Source organism: Erinaceus europaeus, chromosome 16, assembly GCF_950295315.1.
Source record: "Erinaceus europaeus chromosome 16, mEriEur2.1, whole genome shotgun sequence".
NCBI lineage: Eukaryota > Metazoa > Chordata > Mammalia > Eulipotyphla > Erinaceidae > Erinaceus > Erinaceus europaeus.
This window is the reverse complement of record NC_080177.1, coordinates 56,589,837-56,608,120: the sequence shown is the minus strand read 5'-3', so window position 1 is coordinate 56,608,120 and position 18,284 is coordinate 56,589,837. Positions and strand designations below refer to the sequence as shown.

The following is an 18,284-nucleotide window of genomic DNA, read 5'->3' as shown; positions in this document are numbered from 1 at the left end:
GATCTTCTGTTCCTCTAGAAGATTTAAGGAAATTTTCTTTGATGTCAGGAATAAAATGCAAAGTTCTCATGAATTTCAAGGGACAAAGCAGAACTTTTCAAATGATTGTGTGTGTGTGTGTGTGTGTGTGTGAGTGTGTGTGTGTGTGTGTGTGTGTGTTTAATGACTTATACTATGGCTGCAGGTCTTATGCTATTGAAGTTACTGCTGGTTTCTCACTTCTCTAGAATTTTGGCCTACAGAAGTTGAAAGGTTAAATTTAAACCAGAAAAGCCAAAATAAAAGGTCTTCGACCTCTAGGATTACTGGCCAATTGCAAGAGACTGCTTTAAATTCTTCCATTATTGTACAGTTTAGAGCAGAGATACAGAATGAACCTGGCTATCTTGAAGACAATGATTCCTTAGCTGAGAGAAGTGTCTATCCTGGTTGCAAAGTGGATGGAGCTCAGGAGTCCTCCCTGCTGCAGAGCAGACCTTACAGGGTCCTAAAACCTTGTGCTACTGATTTCCTGTTCACTAGGACCTTCCAGCCAGGAGGAGGCTGGAGCTCTCTCTCCAGAAGTCACAGGTGGACCCATCTTCTTTAAAACCCAGACAATTTAGAAGCATTAATGGTTGAGCTGCTGTGATTAGATGGGTAGACAGGGTCCACTTCCAGTACTGACCATTTACAGAGAACAATATCAAACACTATAGATACCAAGTGAATTTTGTAACTGTTTGCTACCAAATTCTAAACAAGAAGACTCAGGTGTGTTCACTTAAATGCCATGCAGACAATCCATCATCGTGGGAATCTTTTTCTCTAAGAAAAACAGACTGGCCTGATGTTGCTATACTGGAGTCATTATGATGACCTTTAAAAGTTATTTATATGTAATTGGTCCTTGAGTGGCAGAAACATTGAGATTCAGTTGGTGTTTTAAATTTCAAATGCCATGTACTAAATCTATAGGATGAACACTGCTGCATTATCCATCTGAAAAACAGCCTTTGATGGGTCCTTCTGTTGGGTTTTCAGAAAAGGCATGATGCATTTTTACATAGAAAAAAAAGAAAAGATTGTTCAACAATTTGTTTGGCTTTGTATGTTAACTCTCTTTTCAGCCACTAGATTCCAAATGCCATCAGGATGCTGGCCAGGCTTCCCTGGACGGAAGACCCCACCAATGTGTCCTGGAGCTCCGCTTCCCCAGAGACCCACCCTACTAGGGAAAGAGAGAGGCAGGCTGGGAGTATGGATCGACCAGTCAACGCCCATGTCCAGCGGGGAAGCAATTACAGAAGCCAGATCTTCCACCTTCTGCAACCCACAACAACCCTGGGTCCATGCTCCCAGAGGGAGAGAGAGTGAGAAAGCTATCAGGGGAGGGGATGGGATATGGAGATTGGGTGGCGGGAATTGTGTGGAGTTGTACCCCTCCTACCCTATGGTTTTGTTAATGTCTCCTTCCTTAAATAAAATTAAAAAAAAAGAAAAAAAGAAAAGAAAAATACATCATGACTTCTATAGCAACCCAACAGAGTTAGAAACAAAATTATTAAAGAGTATTCTTTCAAATACACTTTCCTTTCACCTTCCAAATCTCGATCAGTGTGGTTCTCAAAGTGGGGTCTTAACAGCACCAGCGGCAGCACCAGACAACTTTGCAAGGCACTATTGAATACACACCTGGAATACAGTACTCTAGTAGTATTTCAACTCCATCTAAATTGGAACTAGAAACTCCAATCTTTATTTTTATTTATTTATTTATTTTAAAAGAACTAGAAAGCTGGATCAGTTTGGAGAGTAGCTCCCAAATATGGGAAAAGTATATAACTATTGTTAACTGTAAACCCCATACTCAGTACAGGAGCCAGTGTAACCTCTGTATCCCTGTAGGTCTGAGCTCGCATTCTGTGCTTACGGCTAGGAACATCCAATCTTTATTTTAACAAGATTTCTGAGCAATTACTATCTAGAGTATGAGAAACACTGAGTTAGAATTGAAAGTCATACTTTCTTTACCAAGTAGCCCTTCCTTCCTGAAAATGGCCCCAGAGAGCATCCTTTTTTTCTGTAGTATTGGTGAGACTGCATCCTCTTTTTCTCTGCTTAAACATTACTCCTATAGGGTGTGGAAAGCTTGCTGGTTACTTCAATATTTTGGTCTATATGGGAACAGAAATTTACCACCCATAAAATATGTCTTTGGCACAAGGTTAGTTTTGTGGGAGTCAACTTGGAGGCAAAGTTCCTTATGTTTTTTTTATTATTATTATTATCATCTATTTATTGGATAGAGACTGCCAGAAATTGAGAGAAAGGGGGAGACAGAAAAGAAGAGAGACAGAGAGACATCCGTGGCACTGCTTCACCACTCATGAAGCTTTCCTCCTGCAGGTGGGGACTGGGGACTTGAACCCAGGTCCTTGCGTATTGTGACATATGTGCTCAACCGGGTGCACCACCACCCACTCCAGCTCTGTACATTTGTGGTAAGTTCTCTTAGGTAACAGCAATCAATAAGGAAGGCAGAGCTCAAGTACATGCCTTCTCTGTCTAGTATGTGCCTTTTAATTTTTTTAAATTTTTTATTAGTGATTTAATATGATTTACAAGATTACAAGATAACAGGGGTACAACTATACACCATTCCCACCACCAGAGTTCTGAATCCCCAATCCCTCCTCTGTAAGCTACAGCAGTTCTCTTAAGGTTGTAGATGTGGCTTAACTATTATTTCTACAACTATCTGTCTATGTTAGTATATATTTGCCCTCCCTTTTCCCTATGGTCCCATCTTCTCTTCCTTTCCAAGTCACATATACACCTGTTACTACGTCCAAATGTCCCTCCCTTTTTCCTCTTCTCTTTCTGGGATGGAGTTGGAGTTCAGAGCCCTCTGGTCATATTACCCTTGTCATTTCTCCCCCATTGGGAATATAGATAAAAATTATTTTTGGGGTACAGAAGGTGGCTAGTTCTTGCTTCTATAATTGCTTCTCTGATAGACATGGACATTGGCAGGTCAATCCATACACCCAGCCTATTTCTATCTTTCCCTAATGGGATGGGGCTCTGTAGAGGTGAGGTTCCAGGACAAGTTTAACCTGCTTTGTTTTGTTTTTTCCCTTCAGGTAACCTTTCTAATGGACTCTCCCTAGCTTCTCAAGTCCTTTGTAACAGTGAAGCTATTTAAGAGTCATGTCTATGAGCACATGGTGAGTCACTCAATTCCTGGGTCTCTTTCAGGTGTTTAGGATATTCATATTGTTAATAAATTTATTTTTAGGGAGATCACTCACTTGGTAGAGCAAACACTTTACCCTGAGGACCTGGGTTGGAGGACAGGGTCAGCACATGGGAGCACCATGCAAAGGGAAAGGTTCAGGAGTGCTGTAGCAGTGCCATGGTATCTTTCCTTCTCTGTCTTGTGACTCACTCACTATAGAAAACAAAACAAAACACCTATCTCTCATGGAGAGATGATAAATTGTACTCATATTTCAACAACTGTACTGTAAACCATAATCTCCCCAATAAGATGTTTTGAAAGAATAAATAAAATCTGCTGAGAGCAGTGGAATTATATAGGTACAAGCACCCACAAGAACTCTGGTGGAAAAAGAATTCCTTTTTTTTTTAGATTTTCCCTTATCAGTCTGCCTCATGCTTGTCTACTTAACCAGTCTCTGAAGAACCCAGAGGGGAATAGGGTGCTTTCTGTCCACCTCAGCTGCTTAGTCTAATTAATAGACTGCTGCCTACATAAAATCAAAGATGTAGCTGGCTTTGAATCAACTGGCACATAATAGTACTAAGCCTATTCTAGGCATATGTTAATGATTTTTTCAATGAGTCAGGAAATGTTCCATGATCTTACAAAAGAGCTCATAATGTGAATAATTCTGTTGGGAAAAAAAAAGAAGAAAAGAAAACCCTATCATTTAATAAAAATTCACAATTGACTTAAGCCTTATTAAATCAGTTCATATAATATTTCTAAACTGTAGACTCATTGTTTGGTCCCTTAGGTCACCCACTTTGTATAACGAATAAAGTTTACATCTGCTTAGAGTCCATTTAGCCAGCAAAGCATTTCTGGCAAGTCACTTCAGGCAAGCCTGGTTGTAGCAGAATACATCTGCATGTGCACACTGCTTTCTGAGGCTCTTAGTCATGCTTAGCATTGGCTCCTGATTAACTGAATGATGCAGAGCACATGCTTGGGAGACTTGAATGCCAAATGGATGCAATGCCGTGTCGTGTCATCTCTAGCCACACTCTTATCTCTTTTCTTCCTGGGGAGAGCACTATGATTGATATTTACTTTTTTGTTTATGTGTGTGTCCTAAAATCAGTGTAAAGGTATATAAAGCAAGAAACTCAAATAGTCCTTGAGTAGGTGGACAATAGAACAGAATCATTACTCTCCTGTCTAAAGCCAACTTTTGTCAAGTTCTCATTTTGCATGCTGTTGTATTTCTAAGAGCCCAATAGCAGAGCAGGTCTCTTTCCTAGGGCAGGATTCTGTACTTTGGTGAGACAGAGATATACTATCCTGAATCACTGCTGACGCGACACCAGTGTATCTGTCCAGCGCTGTTGCCACAGGGTGCATATCCTTATAAATTTGGGGGGCTACACATGGGCTGGCATTTTTCTACAGCTATTACAACAACCTGGGACTAACAAAACCTGCTGAGTGGCTCAGCTTCCACTTGAGAAGAGAGGTGTGACTTGTTGGAAGTCATGAGATTGGAAACGTATTTCTGAGAGGGTCAAGAAAGGGAAGGACAAGCAAAATGAGGCTGAGGATGCTGGGTATTAATTTACAGATTCCAGAGGCAACAAAGTGGAAGCTTCTTTCCACAGAATATTAGTCTCCACTTTGCTCTCAGGGAAAGAAATTTATTTTTAATTTTTCTCCTTTAATTTAATAACTACTTATTATAGGCAGGAGACAGAATGAGGAGAGAGACCACAGCATTCTTCAACCACTGTATAAGGAGATGTGGGGGACTGAACTGGTAGCCTCTGTATGCAATTATTATATACTAGTTGGACGAGCTAGCTTCCTGGCCAGGAAAATAATCTTAACCAAGGGCTTTGCCTTAATTGTACTGCTCATCATTTTGGGTTGGGGAAAGGAGAGATGTGCTTCTTCCATTTAAAGTAAGAAAATCCAGGGGCAGGGCATTGGTGCACTGGGTTAAGCACACATAGTGTGAAGAGCAAGGACCTGCAAAAGGATCCCAGTTCAAGTCCCTGGCTCCCCACCTAAGGGGTGGGGGTGGGGGTAATGGCTTCGTAAGCAGTGAAGCAGGTCTGCAGGTCTGCAGGTGTCTATCTTTCTCTCCCCCTCTCTATCTTCCCCTCCTCTCTCAATTTCTCTCTGTCCTATCCAACAACAACAATGGAAAAAAGATGGCTACTAGGAGCAGTGGATTCATAGGCAGGCACCGACCCCCAGCAGTAACCCTGGAGGCAAAATAAAGTATGTAAGTAAGTAAGGAAATGCAAGTGGGAATAAAGCTGCCACTGCTCAGCACTCTGATTTCTGAGATGGCTATAGAGTGGTGACACAGGAAGTGTGATGTGAATACTTCCTCAGAACTCTCTCACATACACTCTAAGGGCACTCTGAGAAGATGACTTGCACTAAATAGGACTGCGGCATCATCTAGTTATCTGTTTGCACTATGTGCAAGTGTTTTTCTTGTGCAAATATCGCTTTTGTATTGCACTGGTTGTGGTTTGAAATGATTTGCTATTTATTTATTTATTTTCCTTTATTTTTTTTGCTTCCAGGGTTATTTCTGGGCCTCAGTGCCAGCACTACAAATCCACTGCTCTTGGTGGCCATTTTTTCCATTTTACTGGACAGGACAGGAAGAAATTGAGGGTGGGGGAGATAGAGAGGAAGAGAGAAAGACAGACATCTGCAGACCCTGCTTCACAGCTCGTGAAGTTTTAGGGAGTTTTAGGGAGTTTTAGGGAGCTCGAACCACAAGTGGAGGCTCTTGTGTGGGTCCTTGCATTTAACATAGTATGTGCACTTAACAGGTGTGTACCACTGCCCCTCCTTTTACGTTGACTAGACCCATGATTTTAGCTCTCACACAGTTGCAGCTACTTCTATAGTTGCAGTCTGACTTTGGAGACTCCTGCATGAAACTCCTCTGTTTTATCCCATTGCCTTTCAAGGGGGTCACAACTCTTCCATAGGCAAGGACTCCTCCCTCCCCTCTCCAGAAATAGCTTTACTACCTACCTCAGGTTATTTTACAATAGTGGATCAAGAGCCGGGGAGCATCCAAAGTCAGACTTCAACTAGAACTAGCTGCAACTATGCGGAGCTAAAATCATGGGTCTAGTCAATATTAAAAAAAAATTGGGGGGGGGGCAGTGGCACACATTGGTTAAGTGCACATAATACAAAGCACAAGGACCCATACAAGAATCCAGGTTCAACCCCCAACTCCCCACTATACTCACTAGTATGTATAGTGACTTACACACATGACTGTCATATGCCTGAGGCCCCAAAGATACCATGTTAAACCTCTAACATCACCATAAGCCAGAGCTGAGCAGAACTCTGGTTATAGAACAGTGTGATAAAAGTTTCTCCATAAGGATACAGACAGCAGATATTTTTGACATTATAGGCCATGCAATCTTGCTGCCACTACTCAACTCTACCCCTGTAATTGAAGGGTAGCAGAATGTGTCACCCTCAAAGGTACCCTTTTAGTATAAGGAGTGCGTTGAACCCATCTTCTTTTTCATCATCATCATCATCATCATCATCATCATCATCATCATCATAATCATCATCATTTTACCAGAGGACTGTTCACTTCTGGTTTATAATAGTGAATGGGACCAAACTGGGGACCTTAGAGTCTCAGGCATGACAGTCTTCTGCATAATCACTGTACTACCTTTCCTTTCTCTTTGCCACTAGGGTTATAGCTGTTGTTCAGTGCCTACATGACAAATACACCACAACACACCCAGTTTCCAAGTAAGGAGGAGATATACAAGTTGGTGCCTAGCTTTTCCTAAGTTCCTCCCAACCAGCAGAGCTAGGAGCTACTGCTCCTTGCCTGAGTGGACTCCCTTCCCACTGCTCTCTGCTGAGCACGTGAGTGACTCTGCAGGAAAATACTTACTAGACCTCTCCCGGGAAGTTTTGGTGTTGAAGACTGACAGTGGGTTGTAGCAGTTAAGGCCGGGCTCCAGGAAGGCCACTGGGATGGCAGCAGTCAGTGAAGCCAGACATTCACCAAGGGCAGGGCGTTGCCTAGAAACAGAAAAGTTCCTTTAGAAGTGATGCTACCCAGAAAGCTGGCTATGGTTTTGTCAGTGTTTCCTTTTTATAAATAAATAAATAAATAAATTAATTAATTAATAAGAAGTGATGCTACCCATAGGCAGTCTCCAGGATGACTCAGGGCCACCTCCCTACAAGCACCTGTGGGCCCTGAATTCAACAAGGTCAAAGGTATTCCTACGCTCTCTTTACCTGGGCCTAAACCAGTGATTTATAATGGTCTCAACCTGGAAAGACTTCTTTGAGGGGGCTGGCTGCTATCAGAAACACACTGTGAGCTTTGTCCTTGTCTCCCTGTGTTCTCAGAGCAAGTTCTCTTGGCATCTGAATTTCATTTCACCCTTTTTGTTCTTAAAATGTTTTGAGATCCTGTGGGTAATTTCTCTACATCTATTTCCTCCTGTGGGTGGAGCTTATTACCACTAGTGGGGACAGCAGAGAATTAGTCCAGAACATCATCATAGGACACAAAAGAGAAGAGCTGCCTTGCAACTGAAATGAAGGGCCCTAAAGCCCCGTTTGACTCAAGCACCTATTAGTTCTCCCTTTCTTCTACAAAAATTTGAGTGCCCACCATGTAATGTATTAAGTCCTGGGTGTATTTATGTCTTTCTGTAAAACAACAAAACCAAAGTCCTAGTTTAGATTTCTCCCAGGGAGAGGACTTGTGCTTGCTACAAGGTAACCCACCTGCAAGGGTGGCTCAGTCCCTGGGTGGTCAAAGGGCACCAGCACTGAAATAATGCCTTTCTATCCCAGATATAGGCTTAAGTCTGGAGCTGTACTGTCTAGCCCAGCAGATTCTTTCTGTTGTTGGGACAATACAGTGACAGTGCTGATTCAAAGGGGCCTGACACCACTCACTGTCTTCCTGATGAAAAGGAGACCAGGGTCATTTGTTTCCCACCCATTGGCATCTTCTTCCCGTCACTGGCATTCAGCCACAGACCACACACCTGTCTGTCAGCTACACATGTGCTGTCAGTTCCCAAATAAGGGAAGCTTTACTTCAAAGAAACCAACAAAGTGAGTCCTTCCTTAGACCACTGGATGCAAAGATAGAGAGACATGCAGACAACAGGTCCAGAACTAAGATGATTATAGGGGCTGGGGGAGGGGGGCTGGTTGAGAGTAGGAGAAGGTAAGTTGAGGGGGCCATAGGACTTTGGAGGAGATGTGGTGACTTGAGTGCAATCAAGTGTGGGTATGAAAGTACTCCTGAAATCTGATAATTCTGTAAAATAATGTTAAGTCACTCATTAAAAAAAAAAGAAAAGAAAGAATTGCATTGGGGCTTTCAGTGTACACAATCATCTTGTTCGCCTGCCTCTGTAACTAAGCACACTCACTGGGTATGAAATCCACCAGCAGAATCCTTGAGAGCTGAAGCTGTCAGGCTGCTCTCTTAGGGCTGCTACACACAGAATCATCATGGGTAAAACTGCAAGGTAGACAGTAAACAACTAAATGCTTACTTCAATATTACAATTCTGTGAAAAGAGAAAGACATTCATCCCTAAGGGTTTCCTTCATTCCCCCACAAATTTGTACCCACGACTCTGTTGCCTTTCACTGTGACAGTAGTCAGTAATTCTAACAGCACCAAGAAACCATAATGTCAAAAGTATAGAGATACTGGACTAGGTAATAAACATTTACCACAGGGTAAGTGCAAATGCTTATTATTATTTACTGAGGAGCCAGCCAAAGAGGAAGGTGTGTGTGTGTGTGGGGGGGTCTTTGGGCTTTCACTGCTCTGGGCTGACTTTTTCAGACAGAGACAGAAAAATAGAAAGAAACCACAGAGGTGGCAGGATGGGGAGGGATATAGCATAATAGTTATGCAAAAAAAAAAAAAGGTCATGTCTCCAAGGCTCTAATGTTCCAGGTTTAATCCTCCATAGCATCATAAGCAGAGCTAATCAGTGCTTTGGTTAAACCACAGCACTTAAGCTTTCTTCAACATAGTGGGAGCTGGGCTTGAATTGTGTTGCACACATGACAAATAGATCACTACCTAAGTGAGCTATTTTCCCAGTCCAACCAAAGACGTTCAACCTTGACATTATCTTCCATGAGGTGAAGACCTTTCTCAATGAATGGAGAGGAAATATAGATGTCTGGTGGAAAACAATAAAAGGATATATCCTTATGGTCTTACTAGGAGGATTCAAATCAATCTGAAACTTCTTACTAGCAAAGAGAAAAAGATACCTATGAGTTGGAAGAAATGACTTAACCACTTCTATGCGGGAGAATCAGGACTTGTAGGGGATGAACTTGAGGGTGTACAAAACTGCTCTGTTTTGAAAGGCAAAGGAAATGAGAAAGGGGGTAGAGAGGAGGCTTAGTGGAAGATTATGCAAACAGGTGAATAAGCTGGTCAAGAAAACTGTCTCCCTGATAATCCACATATAATCTTTAGTCAAGTTACCATGTTTGTAAAAATGAGGAGCTCTGTTAATTACTTTAAATGACAAGTTCTATTTGTGCTTTTATTCTTTATCTTTCTTCTATGTTCTTAGGCTCAGTTTTTAGGGGACTAACTGATAGCTTATTTGGCCATGCAGTGCCGGAGCAGGTAACTTGAAATTGGGTGAAGGAGTCAACCACATTACACAGATGCTGATTTACAATGAGGTACAACTGAAACTTACATAATTCTATAATGCAATGTTACATCAATAAAAAAATCAAATAGAAGACAAAACCAGTGTCCAGTAAGCAGAATGTCCTTAGCCAGTTGCTTTTTAGCTGATGTTCTGGCCTTGCCTTTATATTGTAAACCTGCCTATCAAAATTCCCCCAATCCCAGAAATATAACAGGTGTTTTTGTGTCCTGGGTATTAATGCTGGCTGGTAGCACCAATTGGAGACTGTATGGTGGTGAAGGGAAGCAAATGCGAGTATGGAGACTGCAGAGACATGAGCTACTCTCTAGGGGGAACTTTTGCCTGGTTGTTTCACTCCTTCACAGGCCCCAGGCAGTCTTGCTTCCTCTGCCTTTCTGTTTTTCACCACCATTGCTTTCCAGTAACTCTCCCTCTTTGCTAAGTTCAAGGTGGTGGGAGTAAGATGAGGGGTATCTGGCTGGCAAAATATCCAAGTCCACTTGGATAATGCACTTGTTTTGTTATGTACATGGCCCAGGTTCAGGCCTAGTCCCTGATGTACTAAAGGGAGCTTTGATGTTGTGGTATCTTCTCTCCCCCTCACCCCCCACTTCCCTTGCCTGTCTCAGTCTTTTCTATCTGAAAATGTTGGCCTGGAGTGGTGAAGTCCCAGTGCCAGCAACAATAAAAAAGAAGAGGGACATCATTTTAAGTGCTGACCTGAAATGCCAACACCTTCAGTGACATGGGGATACTTCAACCACATGTGGCTGTCTTGGTGAGTTGTCAGTCTCACCATCATTACTCATATCAATGACCAATGGGGACAAATACTCCCTTCTCTCTTCAGTCTTTCCTTTTGGGAGAGGAGGGTGGCATAAGGAGCTCAGCTGTAAAGCTATGCCACCTAGACAGCATTGCTGGAACAAAGTTTGGGCGAGAGGCTTGGGAGGTGGTGTAGTCAATGGGATGTAGGACTTAATCATGTGATCCTTGTTGGTATGCTTCTAAATTCTGCTTAAAAGACCTTCTGTTTTGATCATCACGTTAGGTTCGCCTGTATTGCTTAATGCTGTGGTCTATTTACATAATCATTGTTTTCATTGGTTTAATCCCCACTGGTTTGAGTGCTTTTTCCTTCTCCCCACCTCCTATCCTATGTACATCCTCTTTCGACCTGACACTTCCACCTCAGGAGATATATAAGGACAGGATTGTGATTAAAGATAGCTTGGCTTACACTGCATTCCTCATCTATAAAGATCGAACCGCACCCCCCCCCCTCGTTGATAAAGATTGAACTTCGTCCCACTCAGCCATGAGTCCCTGGCTGTCTCTCTCCAACCCGCGAAGCTAGCCTGGCATCTGGCGCCCTGAACTGGGACCGGCATTTGGCGCCCAACGTGGGGCATGAACCTTGGCTCCACACACAAGCAGCAGACCTAAGAAGACCAGATAAGTAAAGCCGCTTGGCTACCCATCTGTCATGGCCTGCCTTTCTACTTATGAAGAGGTTTCCCAAAGCCTCTACTCTTTCTTCAGGAGACAGTTTCTCTGTCTCTGGAACATTTTGCTCTGGGCCACCCTTTGGTTCCCTGACTGGGAACTTTGGTTCCTTATGACTGTGATCATAGAGCTTGGGAGATGTGCAGAGATTTCCCCTGGGAGTTTCTGGACTCCCTCTCGCATGTTTCCTGTGGAGAAGGACTACTCTAACTTCAAGAGCATTCTCCAGTACCCTGGCAGTCCCCAAGAATGGAGACACGTGGTTAGTTCTACCCTCCTGATTCGATTCTTTCTTCGATGGGAAGACGTTTTTAAAAATGGGTGCCTGCAGCAAGTCCACAGGAATCGTCAGAAGCACCCCAAATGGAATTTCGAGGAGCTTTTTGGACTAGGACGCCCTCCGGGGACTCATGATGCTACATGGTGAGATCTGGATAATCTGGTTCAAGGTGAAAGAAGCAAAAACTGCCTACCGCTTTTCTCTTGATTCCCCCCTCGTTGTTCTCTCTGAATATCTTAAGTTTGCTGTCTGCTTTCAGTTGCATTTCGTAAAAGTGATTTGAATGACTGATTTTTTGTATGACCTATTTTGCTGTGAGTATTCTGAAATTTAATTTACTTAAAAAATGCTGGACGCAGCCATGATTTCTAGAGACATCCAGAAACAATCCAAAAAAATTGTTTTTTCCTCTTTTGAATTTTTTTTTTTTACATCTTGGTATTAATGTGAAACATTTAATCCTAAAAACTGAATGAGTATGGGTGAGGTAGATAGTGCAATGGTTATGCTAATGATTCTCATGCCTGAGGCTTCTAACCATGGTTCTTTTGTTTACCTTTCCACATTTTATTGAATTTAAACTGTTTAAACAACCTTAAAATCATACTAGAAAGGACTTCCAATTATAATTGAATTATCAATTATAGTAAACTTCTAATCTGCTACAAGTTTTGTTTCACAAGCAAGTGAATTACAGCTGTCAAGTCTTCACATGAAAAAACATCTGCTCAAATGAAATCCCTGGAAATCCATTTGGACCCCTGTTCTCTGACATCATCCACAAGATGGCATGACTACAACACACCCCCCGAAACCAATGATGTGACCTGGCACGACCTGAAGAAACTGATTCACAGACTCAAAAGCTCACTCTCTACAGAAAAGCAGAATTACAGTGGTTGACCTTCCCCATCGAGACAGACTTGCAGCATTTCATACCCTGGCATTTCTTCCATGGTCATCTGTTTTGGACTGACACTTCTATTGGACTTACTGGTACACCTCTTGGACACTTTACACAACTTTGCAGCAGTTTCCCTTTACACTGCTGGGTTTCTCAAAGACTGACCGCAGCAGTGCATGGACTTTGCAGCCAGAGCCTTGGGACTCTATAGGCCACACCCCCTCACCTGCAGGCCCTGCTCCCAGAGTCAGGAAACTCCCCCTCCTTACTAAGTCTTGCCCACAGAGGCAGGAAATGCCCTTTGAGGCATGAAACGCCCCCAGAGTCAAGAGATGCCCTCAGAGGCAGGAAACACCATTTTGCCTGCTAGAGCTTGCCCTTTGAGGCAGGAAACGCCCCCCTCAGGCCTCCCCTTGGCATCACACTGGTTTTTGCTGCTCTCTTACTTGTTCCTCCATGTCTTATGCCAGTTCTTTTGAAAATGCCTGTACAATATAGGTTTATGTTCACCCCCACACTCCTGATACTATGGCCATTAGTTAAAAATAAAGGGGGAAATGTTGGTTTGCTTCTAAATTCTGCTTATAAGACCTTCTGTTTTGATCATCATGTTAGGTTTGCCTGTATTGCTTAATGCTGTGGTCTCTTTACATCATCGTTTTCATTGGTTTAATCCCCACTGGTTCAAGTGCTTTTTCCTTCTCCCCACCCCCATCCTATGTACATCCTCTTTCGACCTGACACTTCTGCCTCAGGAGATATATAAGGACAGGATTGTGATTAGAGATAGCTTGGCTTGCACTGCATTCCTCATCAATAAAGACTGAACTGCGTCCCACTCAGCCATGAGTCCCTGGTCATCTCTGTCCCACCCAAGAAGCTAGCCTGGCATCTGGCGCCCCGACTGGGACTGGCAGATCCTGAGCTCAATTCCTGGCATGGCATGTGCCAGAGTGATGTTCTGATTCTCTCTCATTAACAGATAAATCTTTTAATGAAAGGAAGTCTGAGTTAATGTTAGAGATCACAAAGATATGGCCAAATCTGTGAACAAATTTTAGTAGATCCAGGGAGGTGGTCCTGAGTCACCTTGGTGTAAAATCAATTTACTGTTCATCTTTCTTTCATTCAATGACATTGAAGTCACAGTGGCATGGGAGTGGACATCTTGGTTAGTATGTTGCAAATACAGTCCTTGGGGCAAAAGAACTACATTGACTGAGACATGACATATCTCTGTCCTATCTGATTTAATTACTAACAACCCTGCCAAGTCTCAACAAGCTCACAACAGGGCATTTTCTTGTCTGAAGCACTCCATAATGCTAATGAACTATTCTGCCAAGAGGGATAAATAACAGTTCTCCTGGACAAGTCCTTTAAAACCAAAGCCAAGAGGTCTGCCAATTAATGCTCCTGGCTGTGAAATATTAGAGTGAATGACCTTGGTGCCCAGGCCCAAAAGTGACTACACTAAACAAAGACCTGCTATTGTGTTTCTTCTCAAGGTCATTAGTGTCCCCCAGGGGGCAGTATGGCTGTGAATCTGACAGAGCAACAGCTCCATGGCAACCAACATTATCCACTGGGGAAGGAAATTCTTAGTTCTCCCTTCAGTTGTTATTGTCAAGTACAATATTTTACACATAATTGTACCTGGTTAGGAATGACAGACTGAAGACAGTTCAATTTGCATTTCATTCCCACCCCCAATTTGACAAAGTTGCAGGTATTTCTTTGTGCAACCCTCAAATTTTATTTCTATGGATTAGAATCTTGCTTTCTAAAGATTGTATGTGGAGGGGAGGCTTTCAGGTCCTGGTGCATGAAGGTGGAGGAGGACCCAGGCTCAGGGTGAGATTGTTTTGCAGAAAATTGAGAAATTTTTACACATGTGTCAACCTCTGCATTTACTATGAACCATCAATTCTCCTAATAAAATAATATATATATATATATACCCTCCCCCTAGATTAGGCATTTAGTTCTGTGTTTAGTTTCCTTGACTGACTTTATCTCGAATGCTGTAATCAATTAATCCAAGTATCTCCATGTTAAAGACTATAAATAGACTCTAAATGTCTAAAAGCCTTTATGCACCTCTGAAATTTTATATCTGAAAAAAACCTACTTTCTAGTGCCCTTCTCAGTAACATCTCAATTAGAACATGTTCCCAGCGACAGGCCTTTGCTTGGTTTCACTGACTTTTCCTCTGCACGGTCACACTTCTCACAAAGGTTTCTGAAGTCTGTTCTATTCATAGCACACACACACACACACACACACACACACACACACACACACACACACACACTATAGCTGCAAATCAAACAGTGTGATTTCTTTGCATCTCTTCAAGCACTCATTAACCAAGGAAACTTTGGTGATAGGTGATAGAGAAATTATATACTTCAGTGCACTTTCCTTTCTAAAACCTAAAATAAATAAACTTATAAAAGTGAGAAATTAGGGAGAGGGAGTAAATGGGAAAAATCAAGATTTATGCAAAAATTAACTTCAAACTACAAAGTACAAACCAAACCAAATAAAGATTCTGAAACCAAAAGATACTTCTGGCACCCAGAGAAGAATACAAAAATCTCAAGAAGAAAGGATTTTAAAAAATATTTATTTATTCCCTTTTGTTGCCCTTATTGTTTTACTGTTGTTGTTATTGTTATTGATGTCATTGTTGGATAGGACAGAGAGAAATCGAGAGAGGAGGGGAAGACAGAGGGGGAGAGAAAGACACCTGTAGACCTGCTTCACCACTTGTGAAGTGACTCCCCTGCAGGTGGGGGGTGGGGGGCTCAAACAGGGATCCTTATGCCAGTCCTTGTGCTTTGCACCACATGCACTTAACCCGCTGTGCTACTGCCCAACTCGTGACGAAAGAATTTTTGAGGAGACATGTTGGCATTCTTCGTGTTGGTTTGGCCCCTTCCCCCTACTTCTGAGAGAAATGGTTTGGTCCTTGCTAGTTTCGCGCCCCCCTTTCTCCCTGCCCCATATGCTAAGGACATCCAGAGTCCCAGCAGCAGCAGCAGAGAGAGGATGATAGAGAAAAGCACATGGTGTGGTGATTTGCCCGTTCGTGAATAAAGATATACAGCTTCTCAGCCCAGCTGTGTGTCCTCGAGTCTATTACCCGCCCGTGAAGCCAGCTTGGTTAAAACAACAAATTACCCGCCCGTGAAGCCAGCTCGGTTAAAACAACAGAGACATAAGATGAATTTTCCCCGGCATGCCTAGGGGGCTTATGCCAGGTCCCTTGAGACCTGTTGGACATGTGTGTGGGGAGCCAGGTTGCACTGTGCAGAGTAGCAGGGATGGCATGCATGCCGCATGCCATCCCCTACTCTGGAGAAACCACTGGAGGGAAGTCGAATGAGAGAGTGCGATATAACCAATTAAGATTGGGAAATGCACTTTGTTAATACAAAGAGAAGTTTCTGTAGGAAGAGAAAATTGTGACCCAAAGACTTTATACATGGGAAATATTTACATATAAAGTCAAGGGATGATATTTCAAAACACGCAAGAGCTAAACATTATTACTGAAGTGGTTTCAGCACTCAGACAGGCTAGGAATATGGATACACCTGTGAATGCCCAAGTTCAGTGGGGAAGCAATTACAGAAGCCAGACCTCCCACCTTCTGCATCCCATAATGACCCTGGGTCCATACTCCCAGAGGGTTAAAGAATAGGAAAGCTATCAGGGGAGGGGATGGGATACGGAGTTCTGGTGGGGGGAATTGTGTAGAGTTGTACCTCTCTTACCCTACGGTTTTTGTCAGTGTTTCTTTTTTATAAATAAACATTTAAAATAATTAAACATTAGGAATGGTATCAACTCCTGGACTTCTTCTTCTGGCTTCTTGCATAAAGAAATGCTATAGGTTTTTTAATATTAATTTTATAACCTATCACCTTACTATCTTGTTTAATAATTTCCAGGAGGGACCAGGAGGTGGTGCATCTGGTTGAGTGCTCCCATGACAGTATACAAGGACTGGGGTTCAAGCTCCTGGTCCCCACCTGCAGGGGGAAAGCTTCACAAGTGGTGAAGCAGTGTTGCAGGTCTCTCTCTGCCTCTCTCCCTCTCTATCTCCTCTTGCCCCTCTTGTTGTTTTCGCCGGGCTGGCTTCGCGGGCAGGGGACAGAGACGACCAGGAACTGATGGCTGAGCTGAAAACGCAGTTCAATCTTTATTCACACGCGTGGATGCAGTTCAACAACAATCTAATCTCTAATCACAATTCTGTCCTGCATCTCTCTTCTCCGGTGGCAGCCTCAGGAACCAAGGAAGTACACCTACTTTAGGGGGCGAGGGGAAGAAAGAAGCGCGAACCAGCGAGGACTAAACCAAAATCTCCCGGAGGCAGGGGGAGCAAGACCAAACCAATGTAACAGAATGAACATGTAAATAGACCACAATGTCAAGCAATGTAACAGAAGGGGTCCCAGAAACAGAACTAGAAGCATGCCAACACCCTCTCCATCCTTCTCTGTCTTTATCCAATAATAAATAAAAAATATATATTTTAAAAAATAAATTCCAGGACTTTCCTGCTTTATTCTTTAGGGTTTTCTATGCATACTATCATATAACCTGCAAATTATGACAGTTCTACTTCTCTTCTGATCTGTGACCCTTTAATTCCTTTCTCTTGACTAATTGCTAAGTCTAGAAATTTCCAACACTATGTTGAATAGTAGTAGTAACAGTGGGTTGCTGTGTATTATGCAAGTGGGGACTCAGGGGCTCAAACTGGGATCCTTTCGCCAGTCCTTGCGCTTGGGTACATTTTACTAGTACCATACAAAAGAAGCAAGCAAAAGTCATTAAAAGTAGCAGCATCAAGCTTTAGGATCTTAGATCTTCAAATTTCCCAATTGATTCATTAATTAATAGCAAGGCATTAGGGCAGCCATGAGTAAGGGCTTCTTGCTTGGATTTACACCAACAGGGGTTTTTAAACACGGGTGTCAATACTCACAGGGCAATGGAGCACAGCTCCATGCAGTAAGACTATAATGAATACATGAATATAAAAAGTCATGAGCAGCAGTCTTTTTCTGGTCTGACATTTCAGAGTTGACCTTTTTAGACCTTTTTTTTCTTCAAGAGGATAATGCTTAAGCTACTTAAAAAAGTTGTACAAAGACACACATATAAATGTATCTACATACAAAAATACACTAAGTCAGGAGATAAAATGAGAAAAATATCCACAGAAGTTCAGTGGAAGAAATGAATTAAAAATATCATTCCCCAAGTAACATCCAGTATCCAATGGAAAAAGTGTTAACTAATTCTCTTATTGATTTGGAATAAAATATGGTTAAAATGCTGGTCTGCTCTGTTCCTGTTCTTAAGTGACAAAACTATCCATATTTTATGTGAAATGGTGATGGAAGCCACACAAATAATAGGAATTAAAATTATATTCTGGTTCTATTCCCAACTCTGATACAACCCTCCAAGACAATACTTTCAGCCCACCTGCACATTAGCTGTTGGCAAAAATTAGTAAAGTCATGGGCCCTTTGGAATATACCTAAAATAGATGTTCTAGCTCCTTCCAACATGAAGACCCCCAAATCTTTTTTAAATTAATTAATTAATTTTCCCTTTTTGTTGCCTTTGTT

The 18,284-nt window shown here is 42.4% G+C and overlaps 1 protein-coding gene across 1 annotated transcript in view; it reads right to left on the bottom strand.

Annotated features, from left to right (window-relative positions):
* The window catches only part of RYR3 (ryanodine receptor 3), a 691,732-nt gene that overhangs the window by 90,512 nt on the left and 582,936 nt on the right, over positions 1-18,284 (bottom strand). The window contains exon 65 of the mRNA XM_060175180.1: positions 7,167-7,297. Within this exon, the coding sequence (XP_060031163.1) occupies positions 7,167-7,297 (131 nt within the window). The remainder of the gene's footprint in view (positions 1-7,166; positions 7,298-18,284) is intronic.